Source organism: Lissotriton vulgaris, unplaced genomic scaffold (assembly GCF_964263255.1).
Source record: "Lissotriton vulgaris unplaced genomic scaffold, aLisVul1.2 SCAFFOLD_1446, whole genome shotgun sequence".
Lineage (NCBI taxonomy): Eukaryota > Metazoa > Chordata > Amphibia > Caudata > Salamandridae > Lissotriton > Lissotriton vulgaris.
This window is the reverse complement of record NW_028250880.1, coordinates 249,068-274,055: the sequence shown is the minus strand read 5'-3', so window position 1 is coordinate 274,055 and position 24,988 is coordinate 249,068. Positions and strand designations below refer to the sequence as shown.

At 42.1% G+C, this 24,988-nt stretch overlaps 1 protein-coding gene across 1 annotated transcript in view; it reads right to left on the bottom strand.

Moving 5' to 3' along the window:
- LOC147663085 (collagen alpha-1(XII) chain-like) overlaps positions 1–24,988 on the bottom strand; it is a 223,334-nt gene that overhangs the window by 183,599 nt on the left and 14,747 nt on the right. Inside the window, exon 4 of the mRNA XM_086950689.1 lies at positions 10,982–11,128. Within this exon, the coding sequence (XP_086806815.1) occupies positions 10,982–11,128 (147 nt within the window). The remainder of the gene's footprint in view (positions 1–10,981; positions 11,129–24,988) is intronic.

Sequence of the window (24,988 nt, the reverse complement as noted above, 5' to 3'; positions counted from 1 at the left end):
TTCAGGGAGCAATTCAGGCCTACGTTCCCCCAAAATTGACGTAAAAATTCCCCAAGCATTACCCAAGTTGCCAATATTCTCATTCACTTTAAAGGCGGCCATTTTGGCGCGCCAAACACTCGGATGCATCAGATCCTTTTGACCCTTAACAGTTTCGACCTCATAATGATCAACGAGCAGGGAGAAAATGTTTACGTATTCCCCCGCCCAAATCTTTTCCTTTATTGCCAAAGGAACATGTTGCCCCAATTTTTCTCTACGAGAGGGTGTTGACTCATCCCTTGCGATCGGCAATGGCCGCTTACCTGCACCGGACGCTACTTCCGCCCCTCGTGGCTTGTCTATCACCGCATCCGGCGCGGGCACCTTGGCTGTATCACGTTTCTCGCGCAACTGTTTCATGAGTGCTTGCGCTTCGGCAGCCGTGGCGCCCTCGCTACTGTCCCCCAACCACGCTGCTTACTGTGCCGCCAACTCGGGAGGCATATCCTCAGCGGATGTCGGGGTGACTACGACAGGAATCGGATTCCCTTCCTGCGGTACCGGGGCCGGTACCGGGGCTGGCGGCTCGAGCGGGGAACAGGGAACCGGGACGTCTCCCCCGACCGGCCCCCTTCTCGGCCTCTTAGGCCTCCCTCCGGCCAGTGGACGCCCCGATCCCTCCTCACCGTCTCGCCCCGCCAACTGCTTCTTTATCTCGGACATTTCCTTCATGAGAACCCGAACCATCTGGTCAGTCGACATTCTCTTCGCGCCTTTCTTGGGCATCTTTCAAACGAAGTATCTAGAAGACAAAAAGAAAGATTAAAACGCTCAAAATTGGCTCTTCGTTCTGTCCCGAGCTCACGTGCAGCGAGGAGGTGCAGCTTCAGAGCACAAGAACAAGAGGATGTCTTCTGGTCTTGCGTCCCTTTTTATCCGTCTTCAGGGCGGGCGTATACCCGCCCCTGCCTGCCCCGAGGGCGTGGCTGGCTGCGTCAGTGTCTAGGCCAGCCCACTCTAGGGCGGGAACAGGCGCGCCCCAGCTACGCCGCTTCGGGCATACCAGCCGAGACGCGCCTCCCGCCCAAAAATGGCTTCCCGGGGGGATCGAGGCACTCAGCCATACGTTCGGGGGGACCAAGTTGGTCGCCCCTTTCCAAGACAGCTGGATAGGATTTCCGGGCCAATACCTCTCAGAATCTTAAAAGCGAGACACAAGACCTTAAAAAGGATGCGCTTCCTGACAGGGAGCCAATGTAGGGTACGAAGGACAGTTGCCACCGAGCTGAATCTGGGCAGGCCGACAATCGCCCTCGCCGCAGCATTCTGAACCCGCTGCAGACGGGTTAGCTCGACTATACTAATATGACAAAGGATGAAGCAGCTGCGGCGATTTCAAAAAATCCGGATGCAATTGCAACAATTGACAGAACTGCCTCTGGCTATTTCATCAACTTTGGTATGTTTTCTGAGGATCCCAGTGAGCCTGAAACTAAGACAGCAAATAAAACTTTCAAAGAAAAAATAACAGAACTCTTTCATCAACTTGAAAAAACATACTTGGTTTCACCATGGGTGAATTTTGGATTGTGTTAGGGGTACTTTTTCTCCTACTTTGGGTCAACAATGTTTTAAGTGTGGGAAAACTGATAGATGGAAAATATAGTAAAAAGGACACAGCAAGTAAGAACATCAACTTGCTCCTGAACCCACACAAATCCTCTCATCGTGAACAAAGAGACCTGTCATCAGTAAACATCACAGCCGTTCCTATACCAGGTGGTATAGCATGGGACAGAACTGATTATGACATCTATGGTCCGGTTGAGCTGTTGAAGATTCTACACCAATTCAAGGTTTCCTTGAGTGACTTAATTTTACCCAGCGCAATTTCTGATGATTGGGACTTTGAGACTGTCAATAATATGATGTCAGACTTAGAAATGTCTGCAAAATTCACAAAACATGAATACTTAGAAGGTTCTTCAGATTATAAACACATGTATTGTTTTAATCATTATTTGCACATATCTGCAAACCCTAGAAATGTTTTTTCCTATAATCCATGGGAACATTGTCCAACGCCACCGAAGGGTAGCTCAAAAACATTCTATGAAAAGTTTCCATCCTTCTCAGGTTTTAATGTCACAAATACAGAAACTTTTTACTTTACAAATGTGAATAAGACAGGAATGAATAGTATATTGACTAATACCAAGCAAATTTATTCTGCGGCCTTTTATGCTTAGCTGTCCACATTAGGTTTTGAGTTTTGGAGAGACAAGATTGAGACAAAAACTGTCTGGGGCACAAAAGACTGGCAGGTGCAGGGATTAGAACCCTTATTTAGAGGCTGCATCATCCCAGAACAAATAATGTTTTTAAATGACACTGTTCAACAAACTTCTTGTCTTGGCATAGCTAAGATAAAAGATTTAAACAAACTGTCCATACCTAAACCCACACCAGATAGTAATGGCACTACAGATGAGGAGGTAGACGTAAAACATATTTTACAACAGAACTAATCCTGATTGGAAAAAATGGTTAATCTGGTCCACAGACACGAATAACTGTCAAGATAGATTCCTGAACAAAACAAAAGGGTTCACAGTGAATAGGCCAGATCCAAGATATGGCCAGAGACAACATCCAGCGATAATAACAACTTACAGTGTAGGAAAACTATGCCTTGAGTGGCTACAGAGATCCACACTTCCAGAAATGAAACAACACTTAACTTTACTTAACACCTTGGCTGCTAGGTGTTTTCCCCTCCTATGCTGACTTTTCGTCATTCCTACTAATCATGACGAGCTCAGCTCGTCATCAGCACAGCTCAACCGTGCATCATGACGAGCTGAGCTCGTCATGAGCATGGAAAGGGTTAAAGATGACGATGATTTGAGAGACTTCTTACTAGGACCTCGTAAGCCACGTCATAAACATTTCATATACGCCGGTATATACGCTGATTATAATGAAGCATGAAAAGTCACGTAAATGGAAACTGCAGAAAGAATACGTGAAATTGATCGTATTAATTTAGAGAAAGTTGTCTCTGTAGTGGACAATGGGTTAACGACTGTCCTCTAGAATTTATTCTTTGGACATCATTGTATCGTCTGCCATAGATATAATAAAACTGGATTTGCTCATGTTACAACATGGACAGTCTCAATTGCGTTCTATAATGCTGCTAGGCTGGACGTTACAAAATCTCAGTTCAGGCTACATGCCATTGTGTCTAATCAACACCACGTCATTGGTTACTGGGTTTAACTTTACAGATAAACAAATCTCTTTGGCACAGAGGGGAGCAGACTATACGGTGCTGAGTATAGAAAAACTTAAAAGATTACCATTAACTGTTTCTGAGAAACCAGTTGTGGAATGGGTAATACATGGCACCATCACGATATCAGTGACGATTTTCCAGTTTCAGTATTGCTTGAAACACATATACCAGCAGACCTGGATGAAAGGTTGGGTAAAGAGTACATAAAGTCGACCTGGGATTTACCATACACACACAAATGTTGGAGTGGGGGAAAGGAGGTATTTCTTAGTGGTAAAAATTCCAAAAATGCACTAAGTGGTACACTTTTGTGTCAGGGTATTAATTTACATGGAACCTGCAATGGTTCTTCGACCAACCTTTCTTGCCACCTGCAGGGTTCCCCGGCAGCAGTGATAGATCCAGTTTTTAGGCAGATATCCAATGGTAGCTACATAATGTTGAATGATCACAGCTGTTGTGGAATGATGCCAGGAATAGCCTATCTTGTTAGTCTGTCAGCCAGGGTCACTTTTTGTATGCAAGTATTGTTTCCTAAAAGCAAGACAGACGGGAGTCGCCGCTATGGCCTTCACTGAACATCTCTTCTATACGAATTTATACTTTAAGCAAAATGAAAGCCATTCTTTTACAAAAAACGGTGCCACTGACCTCTTCCAATGAGACGTATGAACTACAAGTTGCAAGGTCTTCTGCGGAGATACATGCCCTTTTATCCACAAATTGCCCAATACATTTCGCAGAAATGTTAGGTCGTATCTTTAACATGTCACCAGCAATACCCAGACTACCATGGAGAACACTCTTCTGGCCACGTAGTATCGTGACCTAATTACACAGATTCTTGGCTAGGCTTGTTTGAGAGATCTGAATACCACTTTGTTCTTTTCATTCAGACAAATCTGGCAAGATTCCATCTTACCTGTTCTACCATGCCTGCTTTGCAGAGAAGAATGCGTGTTGGGCGTTTGTCTGACACTTCCATCAGCACTGCCAATGGATGTTGAGGCTTTGCTTAGTTCTGTAACTGCTCATGCATCATGTTGTCCCCAACGGCTACCAATCCTGATGACGGCATTCATTGAGGTCTCACCGGCAATTCCAGCTGAGGGTAAGATACCTGGACCAACAGGCACACAGGTACCATCTACAGTGAACATTGCTAATGCAGATGACGCTGACGGCGATGCTTCTCATCCGTGTATGATTGATCTACTTAATGAAGTAGTCCAACTTTCACCTCCTGTGGCAGACGATTTCTTTGCCAACTTAGAAGATTTACTGTTTTCTTCTAACAGCGAGAATAACTTTTGAAATTAGCACACAGCGTTCTATCAACTGTGAATTCGACCTTCGTTTTTCAAAACAAAACTTGTAACTTAGGAACTCTTTTTTTTCCACAAATCTGATTTGACTTTTTCCCAAAATTGAATTTTTTTTGGGGCACAAAGTAATCTGCTTAAAGTAGGACTATTCTTAGAGAACAAGAATTCTTTGAATACTTCCTAGAGACAATATTTGACCTTGTCCTCAAAACAAAACAGTTTATATATTCTGCTATGGGATGGTCTCGACCTTTTATTCTGTAATTAAGTGCCATTTCATGAATTTAATGTTCATGATTCATTTAGTTAGCATTTACTATATCATAATATATGTTTCAGATGAAATCATTGTTTTCAAATGCGTTCAGTTCAAATGCCCATTTTTCGTGTGCAAACCATTTAAAATGCATTTTTAAGTATTTTTGGGTGGGATTGTAAACACATGCTTTAGATATGTTTTAAATGCTTAGAATTTAGTAATGTCAAACATAATAAAGTGGAGTGGGAGTTGTATAGCATTTTAGGACCCTAGTGTAATTTTCCCGATTCATGCCCATATATAGGTATAAATCACCTTGGGCCCGATTCACAGAATGAATTTAAGACTCAATCCTAAACTTACTTATATTTTGGTATTCACAGAATGCACTTACTAATTTTGGCATTCACAGAATGAACTTACGACTTTTGGTATTCACAGAAGTTAGGATTTTGTCTTAAGTATGTCTTAAGACAAACTTAAGACAGACTTAAGACAGACTTAAGACAAACTTAAGACAAGCTTAAGACGGATTTAAGACAGACTTAAGACAGACTTAAGACAAAATCCTAACGTATGTCAGTCTTAAGTTTGTTTTAAGTTTGTCTTAAGACAAACTTAAGACAACATCCTAACTTCTGTGAATACCAAAAGTCGTAAGTTCATTCTTTGAATGCCAAAAGTAGTAAGTTCATTCTGTGAATACCAAAAGTAGTATGTTCATTCTGTGAATGCCAAAAGTAGTAAGTGCATTCTGTGAATACAAAAATAGTAATAAGTTTAGGATTGAGTCTTAAGTTCATTCTGTGAATCGGGCCCCTTGTCATTTTATATAGGCATAGAAATCATAACCATATTTAGCCCATGCAGTCTAAATACGGCATGGCTACTTCCACTAGTTCCGAAAATCCACAAAGATTTCTTGGAAAACTTGCCTTCAGCAGGCAGTGACTTTCCCCTTGCTTGTATATTAATTTGTCCAAGAACTCATGGAGTTTTCAAAGAACTGCAAGTCTTTGATGGCGTTATTATGTCCAACCTTACGTCAAACTCAGCACCTTCAAGGTATAAATATGCACACACATGCCTAAGCCAACACAAGGTGGTTTGGAGCACTTCGACTATCTACCTACCCGACACAGCTCGCCGCAGCAAGTGCCGAAGGAAGCTGACCCTCCAGCAGAAGCACTGAGAGAGACGCTGTATTTTCTCTTGCCAAGAAATCCAGCTCCAGTGTTTACAAGCTCCCCTTGCGGGGTGTTGGGAAATCGAGTCCTGAGGCAGAGAGATACCAGACCGCCTTCATTCTAAACCAAGGTACAGAGCTGATTAGACCCTAAGAGAAATCTTGGATAGATTCTCGGCAAAGAATACTAAACCTCACTTCTTCCCTCCTACTAGACCTAGGTTAGGTACATCGGGGTAGGCGTATTTTAGAAGCACCAGTTGAGTGCTTTTTTAGTCATTGTTATTTATGTATGTATTTTATAGCTTAGAAACCATACCATGCTTTTACAGTATTATTTTATAATACTCTTCTTGCTGTACGCATTATACTTTACAGCCAATATTACGATTGTAGCGGTTCATTTCTTCTGCATGAGAAAGAAGACTGTTCAATAAATACCTTTTATTGAAAACGCCAGTCTCTCTATTTCTCTGGTGAAACGAAGCATGCATGATTGACTAAGTAAAATATCAATCTATTGTTTCCACGACTCTGAAGATACGTTTTATCTTGGGGAAACAAAGTTGTCATGTTTATGCGGTTGTCAGAAACGAATCCGTTCTTGTTTATTCGAGAAAGTTTCTAGTGACCTCTGAGCTAGCTGGCACTCACAATTAAGTCTAATATATTCGATAGAGACCTAGTTGACCTAAGTCCTACATCAATTCAATAGTATATATTATTCCAACGCACAGAGCCTATTGGGAATATAGGAACTTTACTATAGTATCTCATGTTGTTATCCTATGGTATCATTGTATGGGTGTATGTAAAGGTATCTCAAGTAGTTATCCTAAGGTATACTGATTTGAGTGTATGTAAAGGTATCTCATGTAGTTATCCTATGGTATAATGGTTTGAGTGTATGTAAAGGTATCTCATGTAGTAATCCTATGGTATAATAGTTTGAGTGTATGTAAAGGTATCTCATGTAGTTATGATGGAGCAAGGATTAGCACGTAAAGCGACTTGCTTACATTCAAGAACCTCGCATAATCAATATTGTTATTAGCCAACCTGTTTTGTCACTAATAATGCACTTTTCACACAACACGGGGGTGCCCATCAGATGCTTGCCTATGTGTCTATTAATCTTAACGAAGTTTGCAGAAATCTAGTCTGTGCATGCGTCAGTCATACTCATGTGATGTGACGCACTCGTAGTTCTGGAGGGATTTTTTCGCTCATGCGCATTGTTGCAAACATGGCCGCTTTATTTTTAACACGCTCTCTGCTTGCTACCGCTGTTTTGGCTCAGCTGTCTATTTCTGCTTAACCTCTAATGCTATTGATATTATAAAGTAAGGAGTGCAGTGAAGCTAATCATGGTATACAGTGTATTCATTTTTTCTGTGTTTCTAATTCGTTTTCGCTTACTTTTCATGTACCGCGTATCTGTGGGCCTGGGAGTGGGGAGCCTCTCCATCTTGGAAGTCTGCGTGGAACTGACCACATGACATGAGAACCGAGCCTTGCATCAGTGGAACTCAGCCAGCTGGCTGCCGAAGCTGAGATGCTCCTGGGAACCTGCACTCTGACCCAGCGAGAAGAAGCTGTATTACACCTAAAAATGATACAATATTGTTAGTCCACTGTGTGTCCTATTGTTCTCTTTAACTCATATGCCATGGGAACTGGAATGTAAGGGGTGGGATCGAAAAAATGAATATTAATTGTGAGAACACTAAATTCTAGGTGGTGACAATGACCTAACCACCTCTCTTGTCCAATCCAAAATTTGGGATCCTGTCATTTGCAACATTTGTGGGTGGTCCACCGACCCGAAAACAGTATAACTAGTCTAGTTTTAGCTAGAGAAATTGTCCGACTTGTCCGAGTAGCTGATCTGTCACCGACCCTATGAACTCTATAGGTGATTGATATAGAGAGCTGCAGAGCACTCTGTCCGTAATTTCCACAAACTCACTGGGGTGGAATAGATTCAAGTGCTGGAGAAGCACTTTGCGGGGAGATTCAAAAACCCAATCGGGGTTCTTGGCAGATTCCAAGCAGACAGGGAGTAGCGCAGGCGTTGCATCCGAAGCTGCAGGTGTTGGTCGTACCCTTTGATGAGCCCAGTCCTGATCCAAATCCTGAGGGGTATCCTGTCTTGACTGTCCATGAGCTGTACCTGCTCGCCTACTGGCATCCTAAGTCCTTGAGGGTCCTTGTCCTTGCCTTTTTCCCAACTGACCCGTGGCCAGGGTTAGTCCTCGTTCCCGTCCTAGGTAAATATCTATCTGTGGGTGTCCCTCCATCTATTCTCTTTCCTCTCCTCCTTTTAAATAAAGCATCATTGCCTATGTTATTTTCCCTGTCTTCTCCAAAAGACTTACATGCAAACTGTTTTATTAGTTATGTTCCATTTTTTCCCTTACCTGTAGGATATTATTGAAACTGTTTACTTACTTAGTGTGATCTATTTTTTACTCACGTTTAGAATCTATGCTTAAAATAGTAGTCAGAATAAGGTTTGTTTAAATCACTTGTAGAAATACTAGCACTCTACTAAATAGTATGGTTTTCCAAGTTTACCAGCCTTAGTATAAGCCTGTAAACTGAATAGCATGTTCCCTGTTACCCTATTCCTATAGATTGCTCGCATTCAATGGTGCTCACTCTCATTCATATTTACATTTTGGTCCTGATTCTAGTTATTGATGTTCTAATCTGTATAAACTTTATTCTCATGGCATATGAACTCTAAACTTTTACTATATGAAGTCTTGAAAACCCTTCAGGTGTCTGTGGTTATTACAATCGTATAAAATTGTAATTCAAATGTACAAGATATTTTGGGTTAGCCTTATCTCCTACCCCTGCTAGCTCCTGATTCGTCGGGAACATAAGTACCTGTGACAAGGTGGTAAGTCAGGTACACTGGAAGTAATAGAAAAGGAAACACAAGAATTACTGATAGTGATGTGTAAGCTCACCCGATTCACAAGAGCATAGTGATAAACACGTTATGGGCCCAAGTGCGTACAATTTGGTGAAATAAAGAGATATAATAATGATAGAATTGTTTGAGTGTATGTAAAGGTATCTCATGTAGTTATCCTATGGTATAATGGTTTGGGTGTATGTAAAGGTATCTCATGTAGTTATCCTATGGTATAATGGATTCAGTGCATGTAAAGGTATCTCATGTAGTTTTTCATTGTTATAATGGTTTGAGTGCCATCAAAGGTATCTCATGTAGTTATCCTATAAGAGAATTGTTTGAGTGTATGTTAAGGTATCCAATGTAGTTATCCTGTGGTATAACGGTTTGAGTGTATGTAAAGGTATCTCATGTAGTTATCCTATGGTATAATGGTTTGAGTGTATGTAAAGGTATATCATGTATTTATCCTATCGTATAATGGTTTAAGTGCATGCAAAGGTATCTCATGTAGTTATCCTATAAGAGAATTGTTTGAGTGTATGTTAAGGTATCTTATGTAGTTATCCTAAGGTATAATGGTTTGAGTGTATGTAAAGGTATCTTATGTAGTTATCCTGTGATAGAATTGTTTGAGTGTATGTTAAGGTATCTCATGTAGTTATCCCATGGTATAATGGTTTCAGTGTATGTAAAGGTATCTCATATAGTTATTCTATGATAGAATTGTTTGTGTGTATGTTAAGGTATCTCATGTAGTTATCCTATGGTACAATAGTTTGAGTGTATGTAAAGGTATCTCATGAATTTATCCTATTGTATAATGGTTTGAGTGCATGTAAAACTATCTCTTGTAGTTATCCTATGGTATAATGGTTTGAGTCTATGTAAAGGTATCTCATGTAGTTCTGCTATGATAGAATTGATTGAGTGTATGTTAAGGTATCTCATGTAGTTATCCTATGGTATAATAGTTTGAGTGTATGTAAAGGTATCTCATGTAGTTATCCTATGGTATAATAGTTTGAGTGTATGTAAAGGTATCTCATGTTGTTATCTTATGATAGAATTGTTTGAGCGTATGTAATGGTATCTTATGTAGTTATCCTATGGTATAATGGTTTGAGTGTATGTTAAGGTATCTAATGTAGTTATCCTAAGGTATAAGGGTTTGAGTGTATGTAAAGGTATCTCATGTTGTTATCCTATGATAGAATTCTTTGAGTGTATGTAATGGTATCTCATGTAGTTATCCTATGGTATAATGGTTTGAGTGTATGTAAAGGTATCTCATGTAGTTATCCTATGGTATAATGGTTTGAGTGTATGTTAAGGTATCTCATGTAGTTATCCTAAGGTATACGGGTTTGAGTGTATGTAAAGGTATCTCATGTAGTTATGCTATGATAGAATTGTGTGAGTGTATGTTAAGGTATCTCATGTAGTTATCCTGTGATATAATGGTTTGATTGGTTGTAAAGGTATCTCATGTATTTATCCTGTGGTATAATGGTTTGAGTGTATGTAAAGGTATCTCATGTAGTTATCCTATGGTATAATGGATTGAGTGTATGTAAAGGTATCTCATCTAGTTATCCTATGGTATAATGGTTTTAAAGGTATCTCATGTAGTTATCCTATGGTATGGATTCAGCCCTCTTGGACCTACATTGGATATCCCTGAGTCAGGGGTTTACAGTGTTTCACCATTAGATATTCATGGTTTCTGTTATGCCATGTTATCAGTTTTCTAATCAGTTGGAATATTTCCCTTTCTTTATTACTTTTGTTCTTTGCCATCTAGCTCACATTTTTCTGAGATCTTTTTTTCTGGACATTTCTCTCATTTCAATGGGTTTTTTGATATATAAAAGGCAGGTGACCTGGCAAGAAAATATATCTAAACCTAATAACACTCCTGTGAAGGGGCTTAAAGTTTAATTTCTGGAACTATATTTTTTTAATTCAACAAACAATTTAACATTTTGAAATAAAGTCAACTTACCTGCACAGAAACATAGTGTCTGTCTCAGGTAGGGGGATAAACCCATATAGGAAGAGGAATCTTCAGTTCCAGGCTTGTGTCTTACACAGGTGTGGTCCTGTCCACCGGGTCTGCCTTGTTTGTTATGCTGGTCACACTGGGTCACTGCTAGAGGGGAAAAAGGAGAGGGACTGATTTAAAGCGGAAGAGACCGAGAGAGAATGTGAGAGAAAGAATGTGAGAGAAAGAGAGAAGAAATGATAGGGCTCGGAAGAAAGAGAGGTACTGGCAGAGAGAGGTAAAGAGAAAAGAAAAGAGAGTAAAAGAAAAGTGAACGCAAGAGAGCCATAGGGGAAAGCTGAGTATAGAGAGAGCGAGAGAGAGAAAGAGAGAGAGAGAGAGAGAGAGAGAGAGAGAGAGAGAGAGAGAGAGAGAGAGAGAGAGAGAGAAAGAGACAAAGAGTTGAGAGAAAGACTAGGAGAGCATGAACGACACAGAGCAAGAGAAAGGGCAGGCAGGGAGTGATAAGGGAGAATGAGTGAAATTCAGATAGAGTGAAAGAAAGGGGTGAAATAGAAGAAGCAAGAGAAAGAGGGATACAGGTAGATCAAGAAATAGAGAGATAGAGGGGGAAGAGAGTGAGAGCAAAACTGTAAAATATTACTCTTTTAGTATTATTCCATTATAAATTCCATTCTTCATAAATACTTTTTTAAATCAGCCCTAAAGTGTTTTTTGAATCCTGGCTATATGTCCATAGGCAGAAGGTTGAAGGGAAAGGATAGAAAAAAGGTTAATGAGAGAAAGAGAAAAAAGAAGAGAGGAGAAGAAACTTCAAGGAGAAAGAAAACGAGAGTGGAGGAGAACTAGAGGCAGAATGAGAGAAAAAAACAATCTAGAAAGACCGAATGATATAGAGAAAGAAAGGCAGAGATAGAGATAGAGAGAAGGAGGATGAAGAGTGAGAGAGATGGAGGAATCAAGAGAGAGATAAAGAGAGAGGGAAATAGACAGGAAGAGTGAAGGAGGCAGGGACATCATTCAAGACCTGCAATGTGGCTACAATTCTAGAAAACTTTCATTGGCAAAGACGGGACGAGATGCAATGTCCACACCTCACACATCGGCAGCGAAGGAGAATTATATTCCAGTTTTTGCTTGTGTATAAGTTGATATTCTGGTGATATTATTATTAACCCTATTATTATAATGAGAGTAGAGATGTCTTGTTGCCGTGCATCTTTGCCATAAGACACTTCTTCGGCTACAACACCTCTCTTCATCTCAAAATGCAGTACTGATTCGCAAAGTTAACTTACACTTTTAAGTAAGTTTACACTTTTGAGTAAGTTACCTACTTTGTGGTACTCACAATCTGCACTTTTGTAATACCTTACACTTTTGTAGTAACTTACACTTTTGAAGTATATCCAGCACTACTGATGGCCAACCACTAGTATTGCAACACCCTTCCATAGAAAATTAAATCCCATAGGAAAAATATTACATTAAATTAAATGATTTTAAATAGATAAAAATATGATGAAATATACATTAATTTTAACATATATGGAATAGTGCATATTTGTTATTTAATTATATCATATTTAGATTATTAAATACTGATATTTAAATACATATTAAATAAATGAAAATATGTACCCATTCCAGAAAACAAAATAAAGAAAACAACCTTAATTTTAAAAAGGTTGCTTGCAAAGCTGCCATTTTCAGCTAATGAGATTAATGCACCAGCATTAACTGTCTCAGTACATATAAGCCATGCCCTCAGGATATAGTTGAGCAGTACATGATCTAGTTCTTGAAGTTGGGGCGGGGTTACTGGAACTTCTTGACCCATAAAATGAACTCCTTAGCACAGCGCACCAATGGCAAGCCCATCTACACCCGTCTGCAACCAGAATATGTCCAGAACAGCTACTTTGCCGGTAGGAAGGTATGATCTGCTTTTATGGTCACCCCCACTTTTTGCTGGTGTTCCTCTGTTTTGTGAAGAGTCTGATTGGGATCCTGCCAATCAAGACCCCAGCCACTGTGCGTCCTCCCTAAATTTTACAATGGTAAGTACTTTGGCACCTTCCCAGATGGCTACTACTGGTGTACCCATGTAAGTCTCTAGTATATGGAACTGAGGTACCCAGGGCATAGGTGCACCAGGGGTCGCCCGTGGGCTGCAGCAAGCAATGTGACACCCATGAGAGTCCACTTAAACTGTGACTACAGGCCTGTGTACGTTGGTGCTAGCACCACTCACAACAGATATAATTTTCCTTATATCTGAGGTCAATGCACTAAAAACCTATGCCACCCCTAAAACAGGCAAGGACAGCCCCTACAATCCCTGGAGTCTATTCTCCAGGCTTTCTAAGTGGTGTCCGCCATTTAATACACATAGTGAACATCAAGTCAAATACGAGATGACTAACTATATACTGACTGCAACGAAACCGGTCATGTTTGGTATCAAACAGGTTGGAATACTGCCCAACACCAATTCCAGTGTGGATGTAGGATCCCATGTACTGGGGCTCCCCTTGGATATCTCCCTGTATTTCTAGTACCAGCCTTTCAGGGTCTAACAGCAAGCTAGTGCTGCAGCCGACCTCAGGCACGATTCTGTCCTCCTGCTGCTAAGCTGAGCTAGAGCAGGGAAAGGTAGAACAAAAGGTGTCCTGTCACAGAGAGGTGTGACCACCTCCTGTTGCAAGGATCCTGCTCTTACACAGATTTGTGCACAGAGACCCTGGACATCAATGAGTTGTGGTGTACCAGAAACTCACCTCAGTACCTAGAAAAACCCCAACCAGCTAGCATCAGTGTCACATTAGCTCTTCATCCTATAGCAAAGTAACCAATGATTAGACAACCTAGAACATGCGACTTAGAACACACTCAGGAATGGTGGGAAGTGAGAACACTCTTTCGTTATACTCTCATACCAGTCGACAACAGGAGTAGAGACAAGGGTAAGGTTAAAATATTTATTTTAACAACGTGATCTCAGTTGCAGTATCTTAGCCAATATAAGCAGACTTATGATTAGAAATAATATGGTCAGCATTGTTACAATTCAATAAAATACAAAAGGAGAAATCATATTACAATCATTGTGAAAACGGGTCTTATAGCGCCTAGTTTTTACACCCTCCCTATATAGGAACTATGTTTATAAAACTAAAGAAGGTCTCATAGGCTTGTTTGGGGACCCCTTTACCTTACCGCTCAGCAAGAGTAAATCACATCAGGATAAGCTCTCTGCACCCCTAGAACATAACATGCGTGCAAAGCAGGCCTTAGGTCACACAACACTCCCAGACAGGACTTAGTGTATTGGGCTGGGGAGGGGGTGATTGCCAGCACCACCAGTCTGCTTTGAAGGGCACATTTGGCACCGACCTTGCATACTTCAGTTTGAGCCAGTCCATGGAGCCATTGGCTCCAGCTCTGGCACAAAACTGGACAAAGGACATGGGAGTGTCCTCCCCGCTGTACAGCCCCTCCTCTGGGAAGGATCCCTGACTTGTCCCAATCCTTTCCTTAGGGTATTTAAGGGCTTACCTGTGGGTGGCTCTTCATATTCCTCATGGGACAAGATTCAAATCTGAAACCACTTCAACTTCAGCCGTCTGGGCACCTTGGACTTCATTGGACTTCGCCTAGAACTGAGACTGCATCAAAGAAGACTCCTGCTGCTCCTGGTCTCATCATCCTGCTAGTCTTCTGCTTAGTCTGTGCCTGTGCTTCATCCAGATTCTTCTCCAGGCCTGTGGGCATCAAAGACATCCAAGGTAATCTTTCTTGAAGTGAAGGAGTCACTCCCCCTCATCTGCAGGTACTGCAACAAAGCTGACCGGTCTGCCGCTCCTCCTGCAGGACTCCGAAAGGCTCAGAAACACAGGTGGTGGTTCTGCAACTCCCTCGAGACCTGTACTGTCTTCGCAGCAAGTTTGAGGCCAATATCCCTGGTCGGAACTGCTGGAAAAAAGCCCCGGTGCATCACATCAACTTGCCGTTGGCAAGGCTCATTGACTCTGTCCTCCAGTGCTCTTCGAGCTACAAGAAGCTCCAGCCACCAGCATCTCTTCCTGAAAAGATCTTTGTCCTCACCACATCTTCTGCACCGTGGGCCTGCATCTTTGGTAAGCTGCTTGAGGTCCTCTTGCGACTCCTGTGCCTTCAGCCTATGGGTCCGCTTGAGGGCCGTTCTTTTGGCTTCAGTGGGCTCCTCTGCTCGCTCGGGCCTGCTCCGACTCTCTTGCACCTGGTGAGTCCCTCGGACCTTGCTGGTCCCAATGCTGCACCTTTTTCGTTTACCATGTCTGTTGCTGCTGCCAAGGCTTGTGTTTCTAAATTTGTAATTTTTTTATTGCATTTCAGTTAAATACACATAACAAAACAGTTAACATTAATTGCCACTGATATTGATACATTCGCAGATAACATGACATATGGTGATACACTTTTCACATGGAACCAATATTGCTCATCACAGTATACTACAGTCTTTGTTCAGCTGGGGATCACTCCGGAAGGGCAAGGAGGTATGTCGTCATCGGTGCCCAGATGTTTTTGGTCTGGAGGCGCTCGGCAATTCCTCTGCATATGTTTTCATTTGGTCTCTACAGTACGCTATGTCCTTATATCCCCCCTCTAACTTAGGATATGTTCTTTGACCCTAATGTTTTGCAACCCGTCTTTTAGCCAGTAGGAGACTAACCGCCATCCGCTTAGGACAAGCCATTTTCTGTTCTTTCACGTATCCAAGTAGACATATTTTTGGAGTACATTGATCTGTTTCAGACACCACCTCAATAAGGATGTATGTAACCTGCTCCCCATAGTGGATTATCCGGGGGCAGCCCCAAGTAAATGTAGAAAATCAGCCCCTGGGGAGCCACCTCAACTACAATTATCATCCTTCCTAAGGCTATGTCTCTGAAGTCTGAGTGGTGTGTGGTACAATTGATGGAGAAACTTAGGGGTACATTAGGATGTCGGGTGCATGGCGTTGGCGATCCGCCCGACATCCTTGCCCGCCCGCCACCCATTTACCCCCCCATGTTACTATGGCGGGGGGGGGGGACTGCGGTGGACGGAAAGGCGACCGGGGCAGAAAAGGGTTTATATGGTGGTGGTGTCTATCAGACACCGCCAGCCATATCAGGATGGGCTTTGTCAGATGCCTTTCCGTGGCAGCAATGCCGCCACGGAAAAGCATGCGGTCTGTACTTGGTCATTGTGAAGGCGAGGTGGGAGGTGCACATGGTACCCCCCTGCATTTGCATACACAATGTGGCAGGCACTGCGCGGTGCCTGCTGCTTTGTGTATGCAAATGCATAACATGAACATTTAATATTGCGGCGGGTACTGGTGTAAACACCGCCCGCCGCAATGTTAAACATGTATGATGCGCCCACCAGCGTGTCCTCCGCTGTGGATATACGTTGCTCGGCCTTCATTATCCTGGACGACTGCTTGTCCAGTTTAGTCGCCATGTGGTCAATAGATTGAAGGCTCTGCTGTATCACCACCAGCGTGGAAGCCAACGCCGCAGATCCTTTGGGCCGAACAACCTGCCCTGAATCCGACATCGCCTCTCCACTGGGTTTGGCCACCCTCTTGGCCTCAAATGTGAGACAAGATTGATGCTTGTCTGTTTTGCCCATGTTTCACTGATTAAGGCATGCAGTGGCCTGGCTGCATAGCAGTGAAGGAGTATCAGTGTCCTTGTCGGAGGGAGAATGCCCATCCATGTTACCGCACGCACTCCAGGTCTCTGTGTAGTTTTGATGTTGTCCATGACTGCCAGCACACACAGTGTGCTTTAAAGATTTTGACTGAAACGAGTACAGGGTGGTCTTCGGTATGTTACTGCTGAGGTCATCTCTCACTCTGCTGCTACATTGGCGTGTTACTCCGAGATGGCCACAGAGAGAGCCTTAGTCTGGGGTTATGTCACTGAAATGGGTTCTCTATTGGACTGTGGCTTGTGAAAGAAATAAGGGTGAGAACAAAATGGAGATTGTCTCACTCAAGGGCCCGCCCCTATTGTATGTATATTTGCGAAAGGCCGGAGACCCCTGAGATAGCCCCGTTCCTTGCAAGTCGTTAATGTCCGTGCCACTCACAGTAGGTGTTCAGATATCCTTTTCTAAAACCCGTTGGCTCCGCATATAACTCCTTCAGCTAATGCAGGTATATAGTTCTCACCATGTTTGAACTCACTTTCTCTGTGTGTAGGTAAGTAGGGTCTTCTTTCATGGTGACCATCTCTCCCCTTTTGCTGGTGTCATACTGTTTTTCTGGCTAGTCTCACTGGGATCCTGCTAATCAGGGCACCCGTCACTGTGCTTTCTCCCTAAATTGGCTATGGTACATTCCTAATTGGCTGCTGGGGTTCCCTAGTAAGTACCTAGTATCTGGTACTAAGGTATCAAGGGCCAAGTACACCAGGGGTCCCCATGGGCTGCAGAATCTATTATGCCACCCATGAGGGACACTTCAAACTTGGGCTACAGGCCTGCCATTGTAGCCTGTGTGAGTTGGTGCTTGCACCTCTCATGAAAGATATACCTATCCTTATATCTAACATCACTGCACTTAAAACCTCTAAGTCACCCCTTTAGTAGGCCTTTCAGACCCGAAGGCAGGGTGCTTGGTTCTAAGTGTGAGATTGCCACAGCATGAGCAGGACACCCCTGCAACCTTCATTCCAGTCCATTTTCCTGGGTTGTCCGTGCATCAGCCCTTACAATATATAGAGTGGCCATGCGTCATTACACGATGACCATCTCTAAACTGGCTGTAACGAACCCTGTCATGTTTGGTATCACAAATGTTGGAATCATACGGTGTGGGAGGCATGATTCCATGCACTGTAAATCTCCTTTGGGGGGCCCTCTGTGCTTCTGGTACCAGTCATCCAGAACCAGACAGCAAGCTAGGGCAGCTGCCGACCTGAGACTCGATTCTGGCCTCCTGCTGCTGAGCCAACCTCATGCAGGAAAAGGCAGAAGAAGAGATATCCTGTCACAGTTAGGTGTGACCACCTCCCAGACGGGGTTTACCGTATTGGGACAGGGTGAGGAGGTTACCAGAGTCACTCAGACTGCTTGAGGGGTACACTTGGTGCCCTCTTAGCATACTTTTGGAAAAAATAGGGGACCCTACTAATGATGCGTTCGCTACAAGTAGGGTTTAACAATCATTTGAGAAAGGTAACTGTATTCAAACACATTTTATATTATATGCCATCTCCTATGGGGTAAAACTTTAAATCAATGTAATGTACATCATAACATAAAGAGGCAATAATAAATATCAAAGAATATCGTTTGTATAAAAGATATAGTCATTTTTATTTTTATTTTTCTCTGTTTTGTTTGTATCATATACATTTTTTACGGTTATAATTGATTCAAAATATTCTTAACACTTTATATACATATAATGAGCTATATTCAAAGAAAAAAACAAACCAAAAAGACACAAATTACTATCAAATGACAAGATGGATATTGGGGACTTGTGAAGTAGGCAAAGCGGTGGGTTGGAACACTACACGCATTTCGGCTACTGCCTTCATCATGAGACCGTCATTTGCAATAATACATTTATAGACAACACTGAAAAAGATATACAAAAATATTTGTCAAAAAAAGCAAATATGTACACTTTTATACATTATTTACAAATAGATTTTACATAATACCCCTAGGCATGGTCCTTATTTCAGGTCACATAACAATAGATTTAATACTTCTTTTACCAAAAACGCAGCCAGACATTTTCTATAATATTATACAATTGATGCTTGTATTTACAACTAGAAGATAATAACACTTGTATATTTATACATATGATGCATTTTTCCTATTTTTGAATAATTTTTAGGACTTTGAATTGTGAAATATTAGATCATATTATCACACTTTGGACACAATGGCTGAAAAATAACTATTTTTAATAAGTATGTATGGACAATATCCTATTGCCAACATTATATGGTAAAAATGAGATTTTTTTTTAAACATTAAAAGAAGAGAAAGAATCTAAGCATGAAATGATATAGATATCACTATAATGGGATAAAGATGTAAGTTCTATGTCCAACTATAAGAGTCTAGGTTTAAAAATAGGTTTGGATGGTGGCTATCTAATTTTCGCTTTAACTTTCTATTATTTGTATACTGCCTTAGTACAGAGCAAAAAGGTACATTTGTTCAATCGCTTACTTTCAAAATCACAAGGTAAATATAACGTTTCTATGATATATAGTTTTTTCTCTTAGACAACTTGTCTTTCTTCTAAGTTTTTAAAGGATCACCAGAGAAGGGTATCTGGGAATAAATGGCAGATTGTTTGAGATAGGTTATTTGCAGTGCTATTTCATCATAGCTTTTCCTACAGTCACAAAATGTGATATACCCATATTGTCTCATACATCTTTAAACGTGATATCAATTCAAAGGCTATGCGCTATAGAAAAATGGCATCCAAGCAGCGTTTTTTGATCGAAATGGTAGATGTAATATCCTATATATCCAGAGTAGTATGGAAGCATAACTTTAGCCAAACTTACTCTTGGTAAAAAACTAATATATCCATAATAATATCATTTAATACCAATCATAAATTGACATATACCTTAGATAAGATGGTGATGCCTCAAACGTGATATAGTTTCAAGAATTGTGATGTTTAGAAGAGCGGTATCCCAATGGCTATGTTGCTAGTAAAATTGATGGGCGCCCATCAATTTTACTAGCAACATAGCTGTTGGGATACCGCTGGATTTACAGGATATTACATCTACCATTTCGATCCAGAAACGCTGCTTGGATGCCATTTTTCTATAGCGCATAGCCTTTGAATTGATATCACGTTTAAAATTGTACGAGACAATATGGGTATATCACATTTTGTGACTGTAGGAAAAGCTATGATGAAATATCACTGCAAATAACCTATCTCAAACAATCTGCCATTGATTCCCAGATACCCTTCTCTGGTGATCCTTTAAAAACTTAGAAGAAAGACAAGTTGTCTAAGAGAAAAAATATATATCACAGAAACATTATATTCAGCTTGTGATTTTGAAAGTAAGTGATTGAACAAATGTACCTTTTTGCTTTGTACTAAGGCAGTATACAAATAATAGAAAGTTGAGGCGAAAATTAGATAGCCACCATCCAAACCTATTTTTAAACCTAGACTCTTATAGTTGGACATTGAACTTACATCTTTATCACATTATAGTGATATCTATATCATTTCATTCTTATATTCTTTCTCTTCTTTTAATGTTTAAAAAAATCTCATTTTTACCCTATAACTTTGGCAAATAGGATATTGTCCATACATACTTATTAAAAATAGTTATTTTTCAGCCATTGTGTCCAGAGTTTGATAATATGATCTAATATTTCACAATTCAAAGTCCTAAAAATTATTTAAAAATAGGAAAAATGCATCAAATGTATAAATATACAAGTGTTATTATCTTCTAGTTGTAAATACAAGCATCAATTGTATAATATTATAGAAAATGTCTTTTGTTATGTGACCTGAAATAAGGACCATGCCTAGGGGTATTATGTAAAATCTATTTATCAATAATGTATAATAAGAGTGTACATATTTGCTTTTTTTGACAAATATTTTTGTATATCTTTTTCAGTGTTGTCTATAAATGTATTATTGCAAATGACGTACTCCTGATGAAGGCAGTAGCCGGAACACGCGTATTGTTCCAAACCACCGCTTTGCCCACTTCACAAGTCCCCAATATCCATCTTGTCATTTGATAGTAATTTGTGTCTTTTTGGCTTTTTTTTCTGTGAATATAGCTTATTATATGTATACTAGCAGCCCGTCCTGACATTGTCGGCCAGTAGTATATTGTTTTGTAGGATTTTGTTTTGATAGCATTTCTTATATGTGACAGGCCTGTGAAACGCTCTGATTCACAGTGCACTGCTGATGCACTTAAGTAGTGTGTGAACTCGAGCTTCCCTTCTTTATTTTTTCTTGCAATATTATATAGCGCAAACTCGACAACGTGGCATGCGCACAATTTAATTACAGAAGAACACATTCATTTGTGGTAGGCACGGGGAGATAAAGCGATTTGCCTGGAATCACAGGATGTTGAGCTGATGCCGAGATTCGAGCGTAGCTCCCCAGCTCTAAAGTTCGCAATACTAGAACTTGTGGCGGGAGGTGTGTCTAAAGGTGTATGTCGGTCCTGGCCATCAATGAGAGATACCTGTGCATTTTTCAAATGGGTAGTGAAAAAATATGTGTATGTTGCTGGAGATGTGGGCCGCCGTGCCACCAATGTACTTACCGGGGGAGGGTAAACACCCATTATTCCGCAACTTTCTTTCCACATACCATCACTCCGCATACTTTCATTACGAAAGTACCATGACTCCGCAATGCTGCCATTATAACGCATGACATTACATTTTATATGCTTTTACCACGCATACATTTACAACGAAATTCGTTGTAAATGCATGAATGGTAAAAGCATGTTTTTTTTAATGTTTGGATAAGGTAAGTATGGGTATAGGGGTATATGTTTTGGGGTACTGAGGTATATGTTTTGGGGTGTTTGGGTATTTTAAGGGTTCAGATATAGTTTTGGGTTATGGGGTACAGGGGTATTTTTAGGGTTCAGGGATAGGTTTGGGTTTTGGGGTACAGGGATATTTTTAGGGTTCAGGGCTTGGTTTGGGTTTTGGGGTGCAGGGGTATATTAGGGTTCAGGGGTAGGTTTGGGTTTTGGGGTACAGGGTTTTTTTAGGGTTCAGGGCTAGGTTTGGGTTTTGGGGTACGGGGTATTTTTATGGTTCAGGGGTAGGTTTGGGCTTTGGGGTACAGAGGTATTTTTAGGGTTCAGGGCTAGGTTTGGGTTTTGGGGTACAAGGGTATTTTTAGGGTTCAGGGGTAGGTTTGGGTTTTGGGGTACAGGGGTATTTTAAGGGTTCAGGGCTAGGTTTGGGTTTTGGGGTACAGGGGTATTTTAGGGATCCGGGGTAGATTTGAGTCTCGATGAACAGACAAGCCAACGCCGTTTCTTCATCATGCTTCAACATTCTTCGCATTCTCAAAAAAACATTTAGCTGGATCCCCACCGAAACTAGAAGAACAGTCACCCACGCTCTGATCACGAGCCGACTGGACTACGGAAACACCCTCTACGCCGGTACCACCGCCAAACTCCAGAAAAAACTCCAACGCATCCAGAACGCTTCAGCCAGGCTCATATTAGACATCCCGCGTAAAGAACACATCTCTGGTCACCTGAAAAACCTCCACTGGCTCCCCGTCAATAGGAGGATTACTTTCCGGCTCTTAACCCACGCACACAAAGCACTCTACGAAATCGGACCCGAATGCCTCAACACACGACTGTCCTTCTACACCCCCTCCCGCCAGCTACGATCCTCCAACCAAGCCCTTGCCACTGTACCTCGCATCAACAAAACCACCATGGGAGTTAGATCCTTCTCCTACCTGGCAGCTAAAACCTGGAACTCACTTCCCACTCACCTTCGCCTTACTCAGAACCACCTAGCATTCAGAAAGCAACTTAAAACGTGGATATTTGACAAGTAATTCCCCACCCTTCTTCAAGCGCTTTGAGACCCTCTGGGTATGTAGCGCGCTATATAAATTTAATGACTTGACTTGACTAGGTTTGGGTTTTGAGGTACAGGGGTATTTTTAGGGTTATGGGGTAGGTTTGGGTTTTGGGGTCCCGGGTATATTTATAGGGTTAAGATGGGTTAGTGTTTAAGGGTGTTGGGGTATTTTAAGGAGTAAGGGTGGGTTATGATTATGCGGTGCAGGGGTATTTAAAGGGAGCAGGGTGGGATTAGCACATGATATGAGACATGGCATGAAGGGCGGAACGTACCACACACCCCCAGCGTTTGTCATGCCCTCCCAGCACACACCCACAGCACAACGCAAACACGCCCACAGGGGACTATTTTGCTGGCAAGGTTCTTTTACCTTTTAAATGTATATGGTGGGCGTCTGCATAACCTAAGTCCTTCTGCTGCAACTGCCCTTTCCAACGCTGTATTGGGTGTTGTGATTGGTGCGGTGGTTCCTGAGATTACCCGCCTCAAAGGTTTGGGCTCTCTCTTTATTATATTAGTATGGATAAAGTGTTAACAATATTTTGAATCAATTATAACCATAAAAAATATATATGATACAAACAAAAAAGAGAAAAATAAAAATAAAACTGACTATATTTTTATACAAACGATATTCTTTGATATTTATTATTTCCTCTTTATGTTATGATGTACATTACATTGATTTAAGGTTTTACCCCATAGGAGATGGCATATAATATAAAATGTGTTTTTTACAGTTACCTTTCTCAAATGGCCCTCTTTGCCTACTCCAGCTCAAACCAGTTCGGGGATCCGTTGCCACCTGTTCTGGTTTGAAACTGAGCAAAGGACATGGAAGTATCCTCCCCGCTGTCGAGCCAGTCCTTGGGAGGGATCCCTGAAAAAGCCCAACCTTTTCCTTAGTGTACTTAAGGGCTTACCTGAGGGTGGGTCCCTAGATTTGTCATTGGATTCGATTCAGATATAACTCTGTGTCCCCTTCAACCATCTGGCCATTCTGACTGAGTCGTACTGACCGCGTCGGACTGACCGCATCGAACTTCACTTTAGGCACCAAGACTGTGACCGGGAAGACTCCTTCTACTCCAGATCTCTTCGTTCTGCAAGCCCGCTGCACTGTCCGTGTCCATGCTCCATAAAGGTTCCATCCAGGGCCTATGGACATCCAAATACCCCTGAAGGAATCTCCCTTGAAGTCTGACCTGCTCATGGTCTGTCCAGGGCAGATTCTTCCATAAAGGGCTTGGTCAACTCCTTATTTAACTTGTCACTCATGCAAGGAAACTATTTCAATGTCTGGAAGAAAGCACTAGCGGGGCCTTTACTCAAAATGACAAGTGCAAGTCCATTAATGATGAGTGATGTAAAGTAGTTGCCTTCAGGCAAACTCAAGTAATTTGGAAACTTTAATGTTTGGAAACTTATCCCCTCTGGACATTCAAAGAATCAATCAATCAATCAATCATTTTACTTATAAAGCGCGCTACTTACCCGTGAGGGTCTCAAGGCGCTTGGGGGTAGGGGTGGGGGGTTGCTGCTACTACTCGAAGAGCCAGGTCTTGAGGAGTCTTCTGAAGGAGAGCAGGTCTTCGGTCTGTCGTAGGTTGGTAGGAAGGGTGTTCCTAGTTTTGGCAGCCAGGAAGGAGAAGGATCTGCTGCCGGAGGTCATTCATTGGATGCGGGGGACAGGGGCGAGGGCGAGGCTGGCAGAGCGGAGCCGGCGGGTGGGGGTGTAGAAGCTGAGTCTGCTGTCGAGGTAGGCTGGTCGGGTGTTGTGGAGTGCTTTGTATGCGTGGGTGAGTATCTTGAAGGTGATCCTCTTGTCGACGGGGAGCCAGTGTAGGTCTCTCAGGTGGGGGGTGATGTGGCTGCGGCGAGAGACGTTGAGGATCAGTCGGGCGGAGGCGTTTTGGATGCGTTGCAGTCGTTGCAGGTGTTTGGCCGAGATTCCTGCATAGACTGCATTGCCGTAGTCCAACCTGCTGCTGACGAGGGCCTGTGTCACTGGTTTTTTTGTCTCAGTGGGGATCCACTTGTAGATCCTGTGGAGCATGCGGAGGGTGTTGTAGCTGGAGGAGGAGACGGCGCTTACCTGATTCGACATGGAGAGGGAGGAGTCGAGGATGATTCCTAGGTTGCTTGCGTGGGCGTTGGGTGTCGGTGCTGTTCCCAGTGTGGTCGGCCACCAGGAGTCATCCCAGGCTGAGGCGGTGGATCCGAGGATGAGGACCTCAGTCTTGTCCGAGTTCAGCTTCAGTCGGCTGCCTCTCATCCATTCGGCGACGGCCTTCATTCCCTCTTGGAGGTTGGTTTTGGCAGTGTGCAGGTCCTTGGTGAGGGAGAGGATGA